Consider the following 21,530-nt stretch of genomic DNA (forward strand, 5'->3'; position numbering starts at 1 on the left):
TGGACTAAGACATATATAATAATAAAAGTGTAATGTGATAACTAGATTGGACAGCTGAATGACCTTCCAGACGACCTTCCAGACAAAGCCGGGGCTGTGAGGGCCAAGGCAAGTTGCTGCGGCTGCGAGGGTTGAGGCAAGTCACCACGGCTGTGAAGGCTGAGCCCCTTGCACAAATTTTGTGCATCAGGCCTCTAGTATAATATATACACACAATGGAATATTAGTCAGAAAACGGAATGAAGTTCTGATACATGTTGCAACATGAACCATTAAAAATTGTGCTAAGTGAAAGAATCCAGACACACTTGGCAGAGTATGTGGAAGTTATACTCACCTCCTAAGACCAAATGGGCATTACATGTAAATTATAGAGCAATCAACCTGAATAACCAACTAAAGACTGGTTGAAGAAGTCTTATAACTAAGAAGCAGCCATTGCAAGACTGGTAAGAAGGGTGGAGATATGAACAGGGATGGCCCCACATCCACGTGCAGCAGCTGAGATTCTGGAGAAAGGGGTCTCAGCCCTATGCTGGGTTCCCCAGCCCAGAACACCAGTGCCAGGGATGTTATTCATCAGAGTGAGACGGGAGACTGCTACTTTATTGAAGCCATTTTACTTATGTAATATCTAATAAGCACATAGAGAGTGTTTTCTATGTGCTAGAACTATTCTCGGTTCTTTACAAATATTAAATCATTCAGTCTTCAAAACATCTCCACAAAGAAAATACTTTTATCATTGCCAGGCACCCTTAAAGGGCCAATGTAAAAAATCTTAGTGTGCACTGGTCCTGGGCTCTGGCAGAACAACAATGGCACAGAGCAATCTGGAGTCATACAGAGAGAGATTGGGTTGTATGATTTTAGGAAAAAGCCTAGAACCACTGGCCTAGAGGGACAGCTGCCAGTGTCCCTGTGCTAAGTGCCTCTCCCACACCACCCATAGATGCTCACTTTCCTGGGTTGAGCACTACTCTCCCTACAGTATCAGCCTGGAGAGATGCACTAGCCCCCCTCTCCCGACTCCTTGTGGCCTTGCCCAGCCAAGCTTGTACCCTGTGGAGGAATGAGCTAGCCGTGACCAGCCAGGACCCGCATTGCAGTCTTTTTTTGGAAGGTTCTTGAGAAGTTCCAGACAGACTTAGGGAGTGTCAGAGATGCACTGAAAGGGACGGAGTGGAATGGCTATAGGGCCAGAGCCATTTTTTCCTCATGTATCTGACCAGCACTGTCACCCTATAGCACTGGCTTGGGGAGATGAACTAGCCCAATGCTCCTGACTCATTGTGGCTTCACAATGCCAAGCTTGCACCCTGCGGAGGAGTCTTTTGGCTGTGGCCAGCTTGGGTCTGGGTTGCAGTCTTTCTTGGAAGGCTCTTGAGAAGGTCTGGGCATGCTGGGGGGGAGGGGTGGGTGTCAGAGAAACACAGGGAGAGACTGAGTTGTGTGGCTTTAGGGCAAGGACCATATTTCCCCCGTGTGCCCCAACTGGCACCACCATTCCTGTGAAGAGACCTCACTCCACATGGCCAAATCTTAAATAGTTTTAACCTGATGAACTCTACTGGCCTATGAATGACAACTCCCTGAGACCTCACCACACGACAAAGGTCCAAAGGCCCTAGGTAGGTGTTGGATGGCCTTGGTGTACACTGATAAAAATGTCTGAGTGGCCACAGACCCGAACAGACACTGATCTTAAATCTTTATCAACCTGGTTGACTCAATGAGAATCTGCCTCATGCAACTCGCCTAATGCTAGAGGCTCTTTTAGTGGTTGAGCCTCACAGGCAGCTGGCAAGAGTAGGCAAATCTCAGGGAGACTTGGGCATTTTGGCTCGTCACAGGCTTGATACTAGTGAAAGCCAGCCTCGGTACACAGTATGGCTCCTCCCACACAAACTCAGGCTCAGCAGAGGCAGCTGAAAACTGTGGATGGCTTTTTTAGCTCTGAACAAATAGCTCATGGCCATTCATAGGCAGCCCCTGACATTGACCAGCACTGGAGTCCATCCCAGGAGGCACCAGAACAAAAACAAAACAAAAACAACAATAATAATAAAAAACATGGTAGTGGGATTCAGACCAGATCAGAGCATGACCCAATTTCCTCCACAATTGGCACATGCAAAGATCTCAGCAGGCACCAGAAACTGCTGGGACAAATTCTGCTTCATGGGTCCAACCCCTCACACAGTAGCTTGTACACATAGGTAAGAGTTAATCTTCAAAGTTGGGGAAACCTGAGGGTAAACCCCACCCAAGGATGAACCAATAGTAAGCAAGTTGCAGCTACAAGAGAACCCATATAACCCAAACATGGGGCATTCCTGGAGCACCTAGCTCAAGTGATCGTGGAGACTGCACCACTGACTCCCACAGGACACCTGCTACATAAGGCCACCCTACCAAGACTGGAGAACATAGCGGATCTACCTAATATACAGAAACAAATACAGAGACACAGTGAAACTTGGGAAACAAAGAAACATGCCCCAAATGAAAGAACAGGAGAAATCTCCGGAAAAAGAACAAAATGAAATCTACTAGATATAGAGTTAAAAACAATGGTTTAGCCATAGCTGGTTTGGCTCAGTGGAAAGAGCGTTGGCCTGCAGACTGAAGGGTCCCAGGTTTGAATCCGGCCAAGGGCACATGCCTAGGTTGCGGGCTCGATCCCCAGTGGGGGGCATACAGGAGGCAGCCAATCAATGATTCTCTCTCATCCTTGATGTTTCTATTTCTCTCTCCCTCTCCCTCTCTGAAATCAATAAATAATATCTTAAAAAACAAAACAAAAAAAAAGGTTTAAGGATGCTCAAGAAACTTACAGGAAGAATGGATGAACTCAGTGAGAACAACAAAAATATAGTAATCATAAAAGGAACATAGAAACCATAAAAGAGAACCAGTCAGAAATAACATATTTATTAATTAATAAAATAAAATAAAATAAATGAAATGAAGAATACAATAGAAGGAATCAATAGCAGCTTGAATGAAACAAAAGATCAAATCAGCGATTTGAAAGACAAGGCAGTAAAAAAACACTCAATCAGAACAGCACAATTTTTTTTTAAAAAAAGGATAATTAAAGGACAACATCAAGTGTAACAACATCTGCATCATCAGGGTACCAAGAGAAAAGAGAGAGAGAGAGGAAGGAATTGAGAACCAATTTGAAGACATAATGAATGAAAACTCCTCTAAACTGGGGAAGGAAAAAGATATATCCAGAAATTGCAGAGAATTCCCAATAAAGTGAACCCAAAGAGGCTCACACCAAGACACAACATCATTAAAATGGCAAAAGTTAAAGATAGAGAATGGTAAAAGCAGCAAAAGAAAGTTACCTAGAAAAGAGACTGTATGTTGTTTCTTTAACAGAAACATTTCAGACCAGATGGGATTGGCACAAATATTCAAAGTCATGAAAAACAAGGACCTACAACCAAGACTACTCTACCCAGCAAGGCTATCATTTAAAATTTTTAAATAAATTAAATTAAAAAAGAAATAGCTTTCCAGAAAAAAATAACTAACTAAAGGAATTCATCACTACCTAACCAGTATTAAAAGAAATGTTTTTTTTAAAGTTAAAAGCGGAACATAGTTATCCTATATAATAAAAGGCTAATATGCAAATAGACTGAATGGCGGAACAACCAAACAACCAGTCGCTATGATGTGCGCTGACCACCAGGGGGCATGCGCGGAACATGGTGGGTGTTGGCTGTGGCGGGATGGTGGAGCAGGTGAGTGGGGGCGCTGTCATTGGGGCAAGCCTCTGGTGATTACTGAAAATTCTTTGCTCCTGTGAGCTGTGGTCCCACCCCGCCCTTGCATCTGCTGCTGGCACCAGAGCTGCCACTCAACACCCACTGCTGGCGCCCAGCGCCAGTCCTGATTGCTCGGTGCTGTCAGCGAGTGCAAGCGGTGGCTGCTGGCCCCGATTGCCCCTTGGCTTCTCCCCGTCCTCCTGCTCCTGAGGGGGGATTTGGGCCAGCAGCCACCTCTCGCACCCGTTGCTGGTGCTGGAGCCGCTGCTTGCACCCACTGCCAGCGCTGGCCCCACTCGCGCCCACAGCCGGTGCTGGAGCTGCCACTCACACCCATTGCCGGTTCCTGGTGCCGGTCCTGATTGCTTGGTGCCATCAGCAGGTTCGAGTGGTGGCTGCTGGCCCTGATCGCCCCTGAGGACTTCTCCACCTCCACGTGCTCCTGAGGGGCAATCAGGGCAGCAGCTTCTGCTTGTACCCACTGTCGGTGCTGGCCCCAATCACTCCACGCCTTCAGTGGGTGTGAGCAGGGCCAGTGCTGTTAGCACGTGGGAGCGGCAGCAGCAGGATTGGGGCTGCCAGCAGACAGGGGACCGGGGGCTGTGGCAGGAGGGGCTGGGGGTGGTGGTGTGGAGGATGGGCCGAGACCTGCCCCTGTGCCTACTGTAGCCTTGCGGCCCACAGTTCCTTTCAAGGTGCACAAATTCATGCACTGGGTCCCTAATAAAGAATAAAATGCTAATCATAATAATAAAGAGCTAATATGCTAATGGTTGGGATGCTGTAATGTGTAATGACTGACCGCAGAAGGTTGCCTGCAAGTTTGTGGCGAGGCACTGCTCCAGAGATGGCCGAAGTGGGGAGGCACCCAGAGGAGACAAGACCATCCTGTGCCGGGGAGGGCAGGAGTGAGAGCCCGTTGCGCCCTCCTCACCAATCCTTTGCCACCCACTGCTCGCACTCAGAGTGCCCCGCTGCCCACCTGCCAGGGGAAGGAGCACAGTGCAGCAGGCGGGAGGCTTCCACGCTCTCTGCCCAAGCCATGACAGGGCAGAGCCACCGTATTGCTCTGGAGATGGGGCAGAAGTGGGGAGGTGCCCGGAAAAGGTGGGACCAGCCCAAGATGACTCGAGGGACTGAGGGCAGAGCTTGAAGCAGCCAGAGAAGGCCAGAAGGTTCGGGGGATGGGCCAGGCGCACTGGAGTTCTGTGTGGAGCAGTTCAGGTGCCAAGGCAGGGTAGCAGGTGGGTGAGCGGGGCTGTGTGATTTCGTGCACTGGGTTCCTAGTAAATATATACCTATTAATAATCACTGTAAATATAAATGGTTTATTTAAATGCTCCAATCAAAAGTCATAGGGTAGATGAATGGGTAAGAAAACAAGATCTATATAAATGCTCTCTACAATGGACCCACTTCAGATTGAAAGACACACACAGACTAAAAGTAAAGGGATGGAAAAAGGTATTTCCTGCAAATGGAAATGAAAAAACAGCTGGGGTACCAATACTTATAGCAGACAAAATAGACTTTAAAACAAAAAAGCTAAAAGTACAGGATAGGAAATACAGTAAAAAATGTTGTAATACCTATGTCTAGTGCCAGGTGGATACTTGAAATATCTTGTGGTTATCAGCAATCTTTGGAGTTCCTTGCTTTGGAGATGCATCACTCCAATCTCTGCCTTGGTTTCCACATGACATTTTTTCCTGTGTCTCTTGTATCTTTGTCCAAATTTCCCTCTTATTATTATAAGAGTACCAGTCATTGATTTAGGCCTCACTCTAATCCAGTATGACCTCATCTTAATTGGACTGCATCTACAAAGACCTTATTTACAAACTAGAGGCCCATCTGTGCACTGGTGGGGGCCATTGGCCTGGCCTGTGGGGATCAGGCCAAAACTGGCTCTCCAGCATCCCCCGAGGGGTCCCAGATTGGGAGAGGGCACAGGCCAGGCTGAGGGACCCCACCAGTACACGATTGGGGCTGGGGAGGGACCATGGGAGGGCTCCAGGGTGTGTCCGGCCCGTCTAGCCCAGTCCCGATTGGCCGGATCCCAGCAGCAAGCTAACTTACCGGTCGGAGCATCTGCCCCCTGGTGGTCAGTGCACATCATAGCAACTGGTCGAACAGTCGAATGAATGGTCGGACACTTAGCATATTAGGCTTTTATTACATAGGACTAGAGGCCCACTGCATAAAATTCATGTACTGGTAGGGTCCCTAGTGGCTGCTGGCTGCTGGCCGGGTACCCCCTCCCTTCCCCCAGCCGCCTGCCGCTGCCTGCCACCGCCACTGGCTTCCCTCCCTTCCCCCCAGCCGCTTGCAGCCACCCTGGCCAGGGCATCCCTCCCTTCCCCCGGCCAGCCTGCCCCCTGGTCAAACTCCTGGAAGAACTCCAGTCGAGGGGACAATTTGCATACTACACTTTTATTATATAGGATAGGGTCACATTTATAGGTGCCGGGAGTTAATACTTAAATATATCTTTTGAAAGAACACAATTCTACCCATTATAGTGATAAAATAAATGATGGTATTGGATTATAACTCATTGAAAAACTAAATATCTATTAGTTAATACTAATATAAATAAATATTTAATGAATAACTAAATCAACAATGGAGAAAAGACAGCTCTTCTTTATGGAAGAATTTTACTTAACAGATGTAGAAGATTGAAGGAAATACAAGATCACTGTTAGGCAAAAACCACAATTACCATTTTCACAGGCAAAATCTACCAATGAATGCTACAATTGGTGGGCAAAAGTTGGAGGAGAAACAGGATATTTGTACAGTTTCAAAGTGTTAGAGGCAGAAATAGAATATTGGGGACTAGCTACAATTATAAGAAATATGAATCATGCTCTGTTAACCGTGATGGTGCTGTTCTGATTAGAGAAAGCACATTAACCTGGCTGAGAGTTGTACGCCCTGGGACATGGGAGCTAACATCGGAATGCAGTCCATCCTCCTTTTCCGAGAGCTGCCTGTCGTTATGGAAAGATTTACAACATCGTGGCTGAAACATTCTAGTCCCTGAGGCTCCCACCCTTTGCAATCCCAAGCCCTATTGCCTGTAACCATTACACCTTGCCTACTTTCCCATGCCTGTAATTCTTAGTTTTCCACATAATCTTTTCCCTTCTACCCAATATAAGCAGCTGGCAAATGGGGAGGGGAGAGCAGATTTTTGTGGATGACCTGCTGCTCTCCCATACTGCCAGCAGTTATTGGAATAAGTGCTCATATATGATTCAACCCTGTCTCTGCTTAATTGGTTCAAGTAGTGACAGGCAGCCTGAACCCCTTGGTTGTCTGGTTACAAAAGTATCTCCTCCAAGATATGTGTTAATTACAAAGGGGAAAAAATTGTAAATTTACAATGGAGAAAACATTAACCAAGTTATCAAATTTATAACCAATAATGTCATATTAGTATCATGTACTTTCTAATATGATGAATCAAAGATATAACTCTCCTGTGGTATTCTTGCCAAAAATGCATTATTTCCATCTACTTGAGTGAAAACATCAGAAAACAAATTGAAGGTTATTTTTGCTTCAAAAGTGTCACGGTTATGAAATAAAATTGAGGAACTGTTACAGAGTGAAGGAGACTAAGGAAACATGGCAACTAAATGCAACGGGGTATCCTGTATTAGATTCTGGTACACAAAAAAGATATTAGTGGGAAAATGGGTGAAATTCTAATAAGGGCTGAAATTAGTAGTGTGCTGGTGTTAATTTTCTACTTTTTAAAAATAATTGTGCTATAGTTATGTAAGATGTTAACATTAGGAAAAACTAGGTGAAGAATACATGGGAATGTGCTCTACCAGTTTTGTAACTTTTCTGTAGGTCATAAAATGTTTAAGAAAAAAATTAAAGAGAAAAATAGTAGTATGATTAAAATAGGTATATATGGGTGCTTAGATAAAGGAGCAATTAATTATTCATTGTAGATTCTTGAAAGTCTTCAAAGAGGGTACAATATTTAATTTGGAATTACAACAAAAAGTAGAAGTTTCCAAGGTGAGAAAAAGGGGTGGAAGGGATTGCATTCCAAGTATGCATATTGGAGATAATTAATATATATAGCGTATAGCTTCTAATTTTATTTTTAAGTAAAATTCTATTCCTCCTTAACTCCATTTCTGCCAGTAACACTTAGCTTTAGAAGATCTCTTTTATTTTTTTGTTGTTTTGGTTTGCTAACACTTAAATTCTGAAGACTGGCTTTTAAAATTCAAGTCTTTATAATTTATATTAAAATTTTCTCTCATCATTGATGTTTCAATCTCTCTCCCTTCCTCTCTGAAATATATATATATATATATATATATATATATATATATATATATATATATTTTCAAACTAAATAAATGGGATCTCTCCTCCTGCAGTATTAAGGGAAAGAGATTGTTCTGTAGCAACATAACCAGTCCAAATACATTTATTTGATCAAATGTTACATTCAGAAAATTTGCAAATATACCAAATTTATTTTTCCTGCACAACATGGCAACCTGTGTTAGTATTCATAGCTGTTATCAATTTGTTCTATTCTCATTTAATAGAAATCTGTCCTTGGAAGTATAATTTGAATAAGGTATTGTGAAAGAATGCCTACGTTTGAATTTTGTGTCCGGTAACAGTTTCCTTGACATAGAAATATGTAATTCTGATTGGTTGTCATACTTGATAATTTCTTTCCCTTATAACAATGTTTTAATTGATATCTCTGTGTTCCTAAAGAAAGTATTTGTAAAATTGTTCTACCAAAGCAGAAAAGAACCATTGATACATTCGTCTTCTCCCACATGCAAGAAAATGGAAAGGTCAGTGAATCTACTAGATTTCTCATTTTTATTTTATTTAAATATTAGCTTCAGGAAAACTTTTAATGCTTAGAATCATGTTCTCTGTTTTGGGTATGATGACTAGTACAATATGGCTAAAGAATATGATGAATTGAAGGAAGGTACTGGAGATGAAATTTGAAAAGTAGGTCAAGCCTTAACTGTAAAAGGCTTTGAATGCTAAAATGTTTGAAAATAGCATTATAAATGTATCTAATTTTTAGTTTACTCTCTTTGGACAGCATATTAGAAAGCTTTCCTATTTCCAGTGTTCTTTTACTTGGAAAAATGAAGAATTGATGGCTCCTTAGAAATTCTGTTCTACTAGTTGTTAATGTGTCAACAATGCCATTAAAATCTCCAGAATCTCTGTTTTGTTTTCATGTGCTCCCAAATGAATCTTATCTCTTTTCTATAGTGAAAGGAATCCTACTAAACCAATCAATGGAATGTAAAAGAAAATAATAAAAGACTATAGAACCCTGCAGTGGGTACTGTGGTGTTCTCCAAAACATCTATTTTGTTCTTCTGTGTGGAGAAACTACATTCTACATTCTTTGGGTGTGTTCTGATTAAAATATTTCTCACGTTAACCTCATCCACTTTATCAAAGTGAATTATAAGAGAAATCAGACTGATCATATAGGAGAGAAAAGAGTTAAGAGAAAAACAGAGAAAAAGCATGATTGCTTTGATCAAACCATGTCCTGACCAAACTTGGGACATTCCATTCCATGAGAAAATAATTATGTTTATTACATAATCTACTTTGAGTTGGGTTTCTGTGGTTTGTCTCCAAAACCATTTCAACTGATATAATCATTTTGCTGCATGGTAAGGACACCTTGCTGAATGTTTATATCAGGCAAATTTTCAATACATACCTCTATTGCACTTCTCAAATTTTACCATGATCATGGACTACTTTCATATTCAAAAGAAATAAAACACTGTACCAAAAATATATACACATATATACTAAACACACATATATAAATACATATTCAATATTTCTACAACATTGGGATTGCAGGTAAATATGTGTTATGTGCTGATTCTGTGTTCTGTTATAGGTTATATGTACTAATGTTTAATATATTGTATTTTAAGTGTTTCTCATGTCATTCAATAATATTTGAAACATCACCTGCATAATGGGACATACTAATATAGGGATGTGCCATCACATAACCATTAGCATATCACTGGGGATTTATATTGAATATTACAGTCGTTTTAAAAAATAAATACCTTCTACATTAAGTCACTATTGCACCTCCAATTATTTCTTTGTTATAGGTCTTAATGGTAGAATCACTTACTCAGGTAATGGTCATTTTTATAGCTTATAAAAAATGCAAAGTACTTTCTTGATACTTTTGTCAACTTTATATTATACCAAGCAATATATTTGTGCCTTTTACCTCACAGCGCAAATTATCATGTCTTGGAAGTACATTAGTAGAATCTGCAGCCTTTGGATCTTCCTGTCCTAATACCCTAAAGTAAGTGTATTAATGGTACTGAGGGACTTCCAGTTATGGCCAAGATGGAGTAGCCCCTTTCCTACCAGTTTCTCACTTAAACTAAAAATCTCTGGAAATAATACACCAAACTGTCTCTAAAGGAACTCTAAAAGGAATCAACAGCAGGTTAGATAAAGCAGTGGATCGAATCAGCCATTTAGAAGACAAGATAACATTAAGCACCAAAGCAGAACAACAAAGAGAAATATTTATTTAAATGAGGAAAGTCTAAGGGACTTCTGGGACAACATCAAGTGTAACAAAGTCTGTATCATAAGGAGATACCAGAAGGAGAAGAGAGTGAACAAGGGATTGAGAACCTGTTTGCAGAAATAATGGCTGAAAACTTAACCTGATGAAGGAAAAAGTCACACAAGTTGAGGAACCAAAAAGAGTCCCTATCAAGATAAACCTAAAGAGGCCCACAACAAGACACATCATAATTGAAAATGGCAAAGGTTAAAGACAAAGAGAGAATCTTAAAAGCAGCAAGAGAAAGATATTAAGTTACATACAAGAGAGCTCCCATAATGCTTTCAGCTGATTTTTCAACAGAAAATAAAACACTGTACCAAAAATATATACACATATATACTAAACACACATATATAAATACATATTCAATATTTCTACAACATTAGGATTGCAGGTAAATATGTGTTATGTGCTGATTCTGTGTTCTGTTACAGATTATATGTACTAATGTTTAACATATTGTATTTTAAGTGTTTCTCATGTCATTCAATAATATTTGAAGCATCACCTGCATAATGGGACATACAAATATATGGATGTGCCATCACATAACCATTAGCATATCACTGGGAATTTATATTGAATTTAAAAATGAACACATAACTTCAGTGGACATTTCTCCAAAGAAGATACTCAAATGTCAAACATGAAAAGATGGTCATCATTATTAGTCATCAGGGAAATAAAAATTAAAACCACAATCAGATACTACTTCATACTCACTAAGATGGCTGTAATAGGAAAAAATGGTGTTTCCTATAGATTTATAAACTCACAGTGTCAAAATACTAAATTCCCATTATAATTATAGTAATCATTTGATTATAGGTTTGTATTTAGATTATTCTGTTCAAAAAAAACAGTTTACATTAGAAAGATCATACACCATGACCAAGTGGGATTTATTCCAGGTATGTAAGGATGGTACAATATCCACAAATCAATAAATGTGATATACCACATAAACAAATTGAGAGACAAAAATCACATAATCATATCAGTTGATGCAGAAAAAGCATTTGACAAAATGCAACACCCTTTCTTGATAAAAACGCTCAGCAAAGTGGAAATAGAGGGATCACACCTCAACATAATAAAAGTCTTATATGACAAACCTATAGCCAACATCATACTCAATGGGCAGAAACTAAAACCATTTCCCCTAAGAACAGGAACAAGACAAGGATATCCACTCTCACCACTCCTGTTTGACACAGTACTGGAAGTGCTAGCCATAGCGATCAGACAAAAAGAAGAAATAAAAGGCATCCAGATTGGAAAAGAAGAAGTAATACTGTTATTATTTGCAGATGATATGATATTGTACATAGAAAACCCCAAAGACTCCATCAAAAAACAACTAGACTTAATAAATTAATTCGGCAATGTAGCAGGATAAAAAATTAACACCCAGAAATTTATGGCTTTTTTTATACACCAATAATGAACTCACAGAAGGAGAAATGGAAAAAAAAATCCCTTTTACCCTTGCACCAAAAAAAAATTAAGATACCTAGGAATAAACTTAACTAAGGAGGTAAAAGACCTGTACTCAGAAAACTACAGGACATTGAAAAAAGAGATAGAGGAAGAAATAAACAAATGGAAGAACATACCGTGTTCATGGATTGGTAGAATCAGCATCATTAAAATGTCCATACTACCCAAAGCAATTTATAGATTCAATGCAATCCTCATTAAAATATCAATGGCATATTTCACAGACCTAGAACAAACTCCCCAAAAATTCATCTGGAATGAAAAAAGACCCCGAATAGCCACAGCAATCCTGAGAAAGAACAAAGTTGGAGGGATCACAATACCAGATATCAAGCTATATTACAAAGCCACTGTTCTCAAAACTGTCTGGTACTTGCACAAGAACAGACATATAGACCAATGGAACATAACAGAAAACCCAGAAATAGACCCAATTGTGCTCAATTAATATTTGACAAAAGAGGCAAGAGCATACAATGGAGTCAAGACAGTCTCTTCAATAAATGGTGCTAGGAAATTTGGTCAGATACATGCAAAAAAATGAAACTAAATCAGCAACTTATACCATACACAAACAAACTCAAAATGGTTAAAGGACTTAAATATAAGAAGGGAAACCATAAAAATTTTAGAAGACTCCATAGGCAGCAAAATATCAGACATATGTCATAGCAGTATCTTTACTGATACAGCTCCTAGGGCAATGGAAACTAAGGAGGAAGTAAACAAATGGGACTACATCAAAATAAAAAGCTTCTGCACAGCAAAAGAAACCAACAAAACAACAAGAAAGCCCACTGCATAGGAGAACATATTTGCCAATGCTTATTTCAGATAAGGGTTTAATCTCCAAAATTTACAGGGAACTCATACAACTTAACAAAAGGAAGATAATCCAATTAAAAATGGGCAAAGGACCTAAAAAGACACTTTTTGAAAGAGGACACACAGAAGGCCAAGAGACATATGAAAACATGCTCAAAGTCACTATTCATCTGAGAGATGCAAATCAAAACAACAATGAGGTACCATCTCACACCTGTCAGAATGGCCTATCATCAACAAATCAACAAATGACAAGTGCTGGCAAGGATTCAGAGAAAAAGGAACCCTCGTGCACTGCTGGTAGGAATGCAGACTGGTGCAGTCACTGTGGAGAACAGTATGGAGTTTCCTGAAAAAGTTAAAAATGGAACTCCCATTTGAACCAGTAATCCCACTTCTAGGACTATATCCCAAGAAACCAGAAACACCAATCAGAAAGGATATATGCACCCCTGTGTTCACAGCAGCACAATTTACAATAGCTAAGAGTTGGAAACAGCCTAAGTGCCCATCAGCAGATGAGTGGATTAAAAATCTGTGGTACATCTACACAATGGAATACTATGCTGCTGTAAAAAAGAACTCTTACCATTTGCAACAGCATGGATGGACCTGGAGGGCATTATGCTAAGTGAAATAAGCCAGTCAGAGAAAGATAAATATCACATGATCTCATTCATATGTGGGATATAATCATCAATATAAACTGATGAACAAAAATAGATCCAGAGACAGGGTAATACTGAACAGACCATCCAACCTCAGAGAGAAGGCAGGGGAGGGGCGGGTTAGAGAGCAACCAAAGGACTTGTATGCATGCATATTAGCATAACCAATGGACAGATACTGGGGTGGTGGGGATTTGTCTTGGGGGGTGGGAGGGGCCGGGGTGGTCATTCGGGGGGAGGGGGGAAATGAGACATATGTAATACTTTAAACAATAAAAAAGAACAGATTAATAATTCATGTGCAAGCATCATTTATAAGCTTTTGTTTACAAAACTAAACATCTGATTGGAGAGAATGGTTAAATTATGAAAATATCCTTATGCTGATTTTAATGAAGGTACTACAAAAATGTATAAGACAATATCTAATAAACTGAGCAGCCCTAACCGGTTTGGCTCAGTGGATAGAGCATCGACTTGGGGACTGAAAGGTCCCAGGTTCGATTCCGGTCAAGGGCATGTACCTTGGTTGCGGGCACATCCCCAATAGGGGGTGTGCATGAGGCAGGTGATCAATGTTTCTCTCTCATCGAAGTTTCTAACTCTCTATCCCTCTCTCTTCCTCTCTGTAAAAAATCAATAAAATATATTTAAAAAAATAAATAAACTGAGCAATTATCTATTCTATATGGAAAAGAGTATACCATGAAAATGCATATGCAAAATTATTCCAGTTTTGTAAGTGCTTATTGAAAAGGCAATGTAAAATGTTCATAGTTTGCTCTGAGGTGTGGGGAATGGGAGGTGAGCTTACACTTGATTTTCTTCATGTCAATTTTCTGAGTTTTGCACCATGCCCACATTGTGCATACAATTCTTTAGCAATCAGTGAAAAAAGGAGAGAAAGAGAAAAGAAAAAAAAATTATCCTCAAGAAGTAAAGTCTGGGAATGACCAGGGAGTTAAAATTACCTAGAGACTGGGTCAAGATGGCAGACTGAGCACTAATGCATTTCTCTCATTTTACCACAAATCCCTTTAAATGACAGGAAGGGCAGGTTTCTGTATATAAAGAATAACTCCAGAAAAGCACGGGGTAAAGGAAAGGGCGAATTCCTAGAAGATGGAAAGCAGATGGGGCAGGGGCACCGAGGTTGGGCTAAGGTAGTGTGGGAGTGGGGAGCCCAGGGGCTCTGAACTGGAGAAAGAGACGCTAGGGGGGAGGTGAGCGGGGCTGCTCCTGATTTGGAAAGGGGCAGGTCCAGGAACCAAGAAGCGCTTCCCAAGCTCCGGGCAGAGGTGGGCGTGAGAGTTGGGGGAGGAGGGCACACGTTGTTTGGCAGGAAGGGGAGGCCACTCTCCTGGCAGGAAGCTGAGATACAGAGAGGGAGGAGACTGCTGCAGCAGTAGCGGCTGGTGGGATCCCGAAGTGGCACAGGGGCCTCTGCTGCCGACTGGGACGCAGCGGGCCCCTGAGCTCCGTGCTGGAGACGCAGCCGCCATCCTCTTCGCCTGCCTGCCACGCACTTCGTCTAAGGATCCTCCTCCTCCACCAGCTTTTGCGAGCTCCCTTCTTGGCGCCTGCTGATCATCTTTCCCCTCCAGGCACACAGCGAAGGTAGCAAAGTGCCTGATTTGGGCACGTGAGGCTTTGGGGAGTCTGTGCCACTTGGCACAATGTTGGAAGCCGGGTGGGAGGAATAGAGGATGCCCCCTATTTCTTTGACCCTAACGGCAACTCTCTCTCTCTCTCTCTCTCTCTCTCTCTCTCTCTCTCTCTCTCTCTCTCTCTTGCGTAGCTGGAACGAACCGGGGAGGAAGGTTACTGCAGGCACACGCCAGGATACCTTGATTTCCAGCCTTCGGGAGAAACTTAGGCGTGGGTGCACGGAGTGCACTAATTAGGAGACAAAGCTCAGCGTGTCATACTTTGAATTGATTTTTTCTCAATTTCCTTTCTTGGCCTGCCTTGCAACTGTGCTCCTCTCAGGCATGAAGCCGCCGTTCGCAAAGGCGGCTGCAGAGCAGCGGTCCAGAACAGGCTCAAGGCATGCCGGTGTGCCGGTTTCCGTGATGAAGAGAAAGGCTGCACACAAGAAACACAGGAGCAGACCCCCCTCCCAGCCTCAGAGGAACATCGTGGGCTGCAGAATTCGGCACGGATGGAAAGACGGAGATGAGCCTCTAGTACAGTGGAAGGGAACCGTTCTGGATCAGGTACCTGTAAATCCCTCTCTGTATCTTATCAAATATGATGGCTTTGACTGTGTTTATGGACTGGAACTGCATAAAGATGAAAGAGTGTCATCACTTGAAGTCTTTCCTAATAGAATTGCATCATCTCCCATCAGTGATTCACACTTAACAGAAATTCTGATTGGCAAAGCAGTGGAACATATTTTTGAGACAGAGGAAGGTTCCAAAAATGAATGGAGGGGGATGGTCTTGGCTCAGGCACCTGTCATGAAAACATGGTTTTACATTACCTATGAGAAGGATCCTGTTTTATATATGTACCAGCTCTTAGATGATTATAAAGACGGTGACCTACGCATCCTTCCTGAGGCCAATGATTCTTCTCCTGCAGAGAGGGAGCCAGGAGAAGTCATAGACAGCCTAGTAGGTAAACAGGTGGAATATGCCAAAGACGATGGCTCCAAGAGAACTGGCATGGTCATTCATCAGGTAGAAGCAAAACCCTCTGTGTACTTCATCAAATTTGACGACGATTTCCATATCTATGTCTACGATTTGGTAAAAACAACCTAGAAGTCATCTTGAAATTTGCCAAATATGTGAGACTATTTGTAAAATCTGTGCACACACCAAGTCTTTGATTGCTTTCCAATTTGTAAGAACCATCTTCTCGCTTTCTGCATGCTTTTTGCCTGGCCAAAGAAAAAGGAACTGAGACTCAGACATTTTTGGAAGAAAGCTTTTGCCCTTCTCTCCATCCTTTTTTTACAGGTTCCTTCCCACAGGAGAGTGATTGATTTATCTAATTAGTGAGAAGGGTAAAGTCTGACATCCATTGGCCCATACGTCTATCTTTGCTGGTGTTAATAGTTTAAATGTAGGTGAACACCTGTTGCCTCATTCTTTTGGGCGCTCGGACTCTCTCTACTCATTGAACTATGAAGCTTCCGGAGATATTAGGTATGACTGGCTGGGTAAGTTTCTTTGCAACTTTAACTCTTCCCTCTAGGTAGCTTCAAAGTGTAATTTGAGGACGAGTGGGAAGCCATTTTGGTCTCCTGTCCAAGTTGCATTTTCAATTCTGTCCGTACTGAGAGTAAGACGAACATATCGCTCCCTTTCTGGTTCTTACATCTATTGCTCAACTTGTTGCAAAATCAAGAGGGTAATTACTTTTCATTTTAGCATATAAGTATAGGCTGAGAAACCTTATGAAATTAATAAGAGGGCAAGCATTTGGGAACTGAACTCCCAAGTGGAGAAATCAAGGTTTTTCATCAATGGTATTAGAGCCTCTGTTGTCTGCAATAACTCTGGGTAGGACCTGTAGACATGGAGTGGGTTTTAACACACGCAGGCCCTGCAGGCAGACTTTAGCACAAATAGTCTTTGCCAACCCAATCGAGCATTAAGCCAGGATTTAGCTAGAGTTCTCAGTCACACGGTAAAGCCTGAGTTTATCAAGTGTTGTCAAGTCTGTCCAGGACCTCAAAATTAAAAGGGCAAAAACCTGGAATCAGGCTGAGATACAGATTTCTTTCTATACCGAGAGAGACTCAGAACTTTTAGATTAAGTTTTAGATTTGATTCTTAGGGAACTTTTGAGTCCCAGCATATGAGGTGGGCAAGACACTTGCTAGAACTATGAAAGACTTCCTCGTATACACTGGTGGGCTCATCTTTCATGTTGTCCTAGAAGAACTATGGAACACATAGATTAGAATCAGTGCCAGATGATCAATAAGCTTAATGATATTTTAAGAGCGTAATGCTGGCATTGGTAGATAGAAATCTAATGGGTACTTATTAGTGTTTTGTTTTTCAACTTTTTCCTGTTTGTTGTCTGGTCCTGAGATACTCATATGCACAAAAGGGTGAGCCCTACTGTGGCAGAAAAATAAGTAATGGAATGGGTACTGTACCTTCCATTATTGAAGGCACTGGTGAAGGCTAACCAAAGCCTAGGGGAAAAGATTAAAAATAAGGTTTTGGAGAGAAGCACCTGGCAAAAGCCAACATTTTCACACTGGATCTCTGTACAAGCTCCATTAACAGTAACAGACAGGCCTTGGACTTCTGCAAATATGGGGCTGGGACGTGTGGCAATACAATCAAACACTTGGGAAATATCTTCCAAGTTAGTTTAAGTTCACAGGTCATGGATTCTGGACTGCTAGCACAGACAGACTAGCATCCTGCTGAGGATGAAACCAAGAAAACAGTCTCTTTTCTCCCATGTTTTCTCTGTCCTCTGTATTAAGTCCTGGTAACATAAGTCTGCTTCCAGTGACTGGGAACTAGTGTGCTTTCTAATTTTGGGGTGTGAAGATGATACTGTGGTCATCTTTTTTAAAATATGTTTTTATTGATTTCAGAGAGGTAAGAGAGAGAGAGAGATAGAAACATCAATGATGAGAGAGAATCATTGATTGGCTGCCTCCTGCACGCCCCACACTGGGGATTGAGCCCCCAACCTGGGCATGTGCCCTGACTGGGAATAGAACCCGTCACCTTCTGGTTCATAGATCGACGCTCAACCACTGAGCAACGCCGGCGAGGCCTGTGGTCATCTTTTGACCTATTGATACTGTGGACTCTTAAAAAGATATAACATGAAGTTGTGAGGTTAGATTAATTCAGCTTCTAAAGTCCTGAAGGAACTACACCTAATCAAGATGAAGACAGCCCAGTCTGTGGCTGCTGAAGGAACCATACATCTGTCCAGACATCTCTGTGGGATCCGTATGGCTGAAATGAGAAAAACAAGAAAATGTGAAAGGCAAAATTTTGGACTTTAATTCCTTTGGACTTTCAAATAGAAATTTAATTAGGAGCATTCCTTTCTCCCTTGGAGTTCAATCATTAGAGTGGGTTTTATATAGTTCAAATTAAGGCATTTTCATTATGTAGTTGATATTCTAATTTTTGGAGTATTTTAATATGCTATCTTTGGGGTTCATTGTGTAATCTTTGTAAACTAAATCATATAATGTGGTTGGACATAATTATAAATTAGGGATAAAATAGTGAGTGAATTTTCAGCCTGGGGTATAATGTAGCCTTGGAATTAATTTTAATGACTGCTCTATTCTGACTTATTTCAGAGCCTTCTAGGGTCAAAAGCAGAACTGCTCACCAGTCTTCCACAGATGGAAGCAGGATATTCCTAAGATAATGTTGGTCTTCCCCATAGGGGACAGCCATAGTCTTGGGTGTTGACCACTATGGCTTAGAGAACAAAAATGTCCATGGATATGATGTGATCTATCTTATGTCTCTCTCCATGTTCCTGACTCAAGAAAAAATAAAATAAAATAAAGGACTCTCACAAGTATTTGAAAGAAAACTTCTACCCACCTCCACTTGCCCCTCATTCAGTCTTCCTTCTGGGAGGAGGAATAACTTGGTAAAATTGAAAAAAAAGGGTTAGTATGGATAAGCAGCCTAGTCCTCTCTTGGCTCTTCAGCTCATTTTCTCACAGCATGGTACGGGAAAGAAGGTAGCCCTTCACTACATGGCTGAGTAAATGTCTACTTTCCCCTTGGGGTAGAACTACATTCCAGGCTCAGGTCCAAAGCATGTTCTCCAGTCTAGATCTATCAGTAATAAAGCTGGTATCGATTTTTCTCTTTTAAAAATGTTAATATATAAATTGTTTTTGGAGAAAAACACCTGTTTCTGGTAAAAATGCAATGGTACTAAAGGTTATAAAGTAAAAACTAATTTTCTTTCCCCCTTCTCCTCCTTACCTCAGTCCCTCAGTCCCACTTTTCAAAGGTAACCACTGTTACCAGTTACTATGTATGCTTTCAGAGATAATCCATGTATGTACAAGCATATTATGTATGTATGTGTGTATATCAGTTTTTTATACTAATGGTGGCATATTATACATGCTGTTCTGAATTTTGCTTTTTCACTTAACAATATATTAAAGCTGATATTTAATCCCACTTTGATGCCTGTGTGTATTTTTTATTATTTATTACAAAGAGGAAGGGAGAGAGAGAGAGAGAGAGAGAGAGAAACATCAATGATGAGAGAGAATCATTGATTGGCTGCCTCCTGCATGCCCCCCGCTGGGGATTGAGCCCACAACCCAGGCATGTGCCCTGACTGGGAATGGAATTGTGACCTCCTGGTTCGTAGGTCAACCCTCAACCACTGAGCCACACCAGGCTGGTGACCTGTGTGTATTTTTTAGTTGATTTAGAATCTAGAGGGGAAGGGAGGTGTGACTAATTCAAACCTCCAAACCAGAATCTGGTTTAATGAAAACTTACACATACCTGCAAACCCACCATTTCTGCCTGGCAAATTTTTCTAACTAGTAGAAAGTGAAATGTATGTGAACATGATGGATTCTGTGGAAGGAACTCCTTGAGAGAGGCCTGCATATTTTTATTGAGGTAAGTTAAAGGGAAACTCAACTATAAATTGAAGCTGTGGGAAAAAGTTAAGGTGATATAATAAGTAACCCAAAAATGAACAATATTTTTTTATTCCAACTTGCAGTCACGTATACTGTTATATGAAAATTTATGATAGTTTTTATTTGCCTTTTCTAATAGAATACTTTACTACATGTAACAGGAAACCTATTTTAAACAGGTTTAAACAGTTACCAAACATCATTAATTCATGTAACTAAAATAATCCAGAGGTTAGATGGGCTTCAGGCATAGTTTGATTGAGGCTCAGGCTCAGTGTGTGATTATTTAGTGTTTTCCCTACTCTATATGTCAATTTCATTCTCAGTTTTCCTTTCCTCGTGGTAGCAAAATTGGACCAGCAGTTCCAAGCTACCACAGTTCCAGTCTAGACAAAAATAAATAACCTGTGTGCTGTGATGCATTCTGAAATGACTTAGGCCACATATCTGGATCAGTCACTGACGTCTCGTGGATTAAATGCAATGCACTGAATGGCTTAGCCAGGGCGTGTGTTCCATTCCCGAATCCTAAGATGTCTCTCCCTAGAACCAAATGGATTCCTAGTAAAATCAAGGGCATGAGGAGTGAATGCCCTGAACCAATCACAAATGTCTAGTATTGCTTCTTTTTTTTAAAATTTATATTTTATTGAATTTTTACAGCAAGGAAGTGAGAGGGATAGAGAGTTAGAAACATCGATGGGAGAGAAACATCGATCAGCTGCCTCCTGCACACCCCCCACTGGGGATATGCCTGCAACTAAGGTACATGCCCTTGACCGGAATCGAACCTGGGATCTTTCAGTCCACAGGCCGACGCTCTATCCACTGAGCCAAACCGGTTAGGGCTAGTATTGCTTCTTATTTTGGGTAGCAAGCGTCCAGGGACACCTCTCTTCCTACGTATCTACTTTGAAAAATGTTCACACCTACATGTAGTGAATTTATGTTTTCAAAGGGGAAAAACCTAGTCTTTTCCAGTTACTGCATTTTAGCATTTAGATCTCTAGTTGATATGCAGCCATCTTCAGATCCATCATCCTAGCAGTCTCGTCACCTGCAGTTAAATTATAAACTACCCTTCACCCCAACATACCCAATATGCAATTGGGAAGAAATAACCAAGGGAAAGCTACCATTTTAAAAATGGAGGAAGTAGAAAAAAATAGTTTCTGGTTAAAAGAATATCATAACCTGTTAGACAAGGACTCCCTGCCCTGGAAGTAAAGTAAGTCCTCTGGTCAGCCAGCCTCTTTTGGTTCTCTAAAAAGGTCTCCCTTGGAGACATATCTTTGGTGAATATACTTTCTGGGAGATAGAGAGCTTTACCAGGCTACTTCACCTTATATCATCTTGTGCCTGGAAGTTCTGGGGTTAAACTGTTGTTGGCTAGAATTGGACTTTGTTTAATATAATAGTTCTTGCCCTAGCTGATTTGGCTCAGTGGATAGAACATTGGCCTTCGGACAGAAGGG

At 41.2% G+C, this 21,530-nt stretch overlaps 1 protein-coding gene across 1 annotated transcript; it reads left to right on the forward strand.

Moving 5' to 3' along the window:
- The first annotated feature begins 15,418 nt into the window (after positions 1–15,418).
- Positions 15,419–19,576, forward strand: LOC103301327 (spindlin-3). The gene is made up of 2 exons (XM_054713711.1): positions 15,419–16,596; positions 18,727–19,576. The coding sequence occupies exon 1, from the start codon at positions 15,419–15,421 to the stop codon at positions 16,193–16,195; it is 777 nt and encodes a 258-aa protein (XP_054569686.1). The 3' UTR covers positions 16,196–16,596; positions 18,727–19,576.
- Positions 19,577–21,530: the final 1,954 nt, after the last annotated feature.

Source organism: Eptesicus fuscus, chromosome 1, assembly GCF_027574615.1.
Source record: "Eptesicus fuscus isolate TK198812 chromosome 1, DD_ASM_mEF_20220401, whole genome shotgun sequence".
NCBI classification, from domain to species: domain Eukaryota; kingdom Metazoa; phylum Chordata; class Mammalia; order Chiroptera; family Vespertilionidae; genus Eptesicus; species Eptesicus fuscus.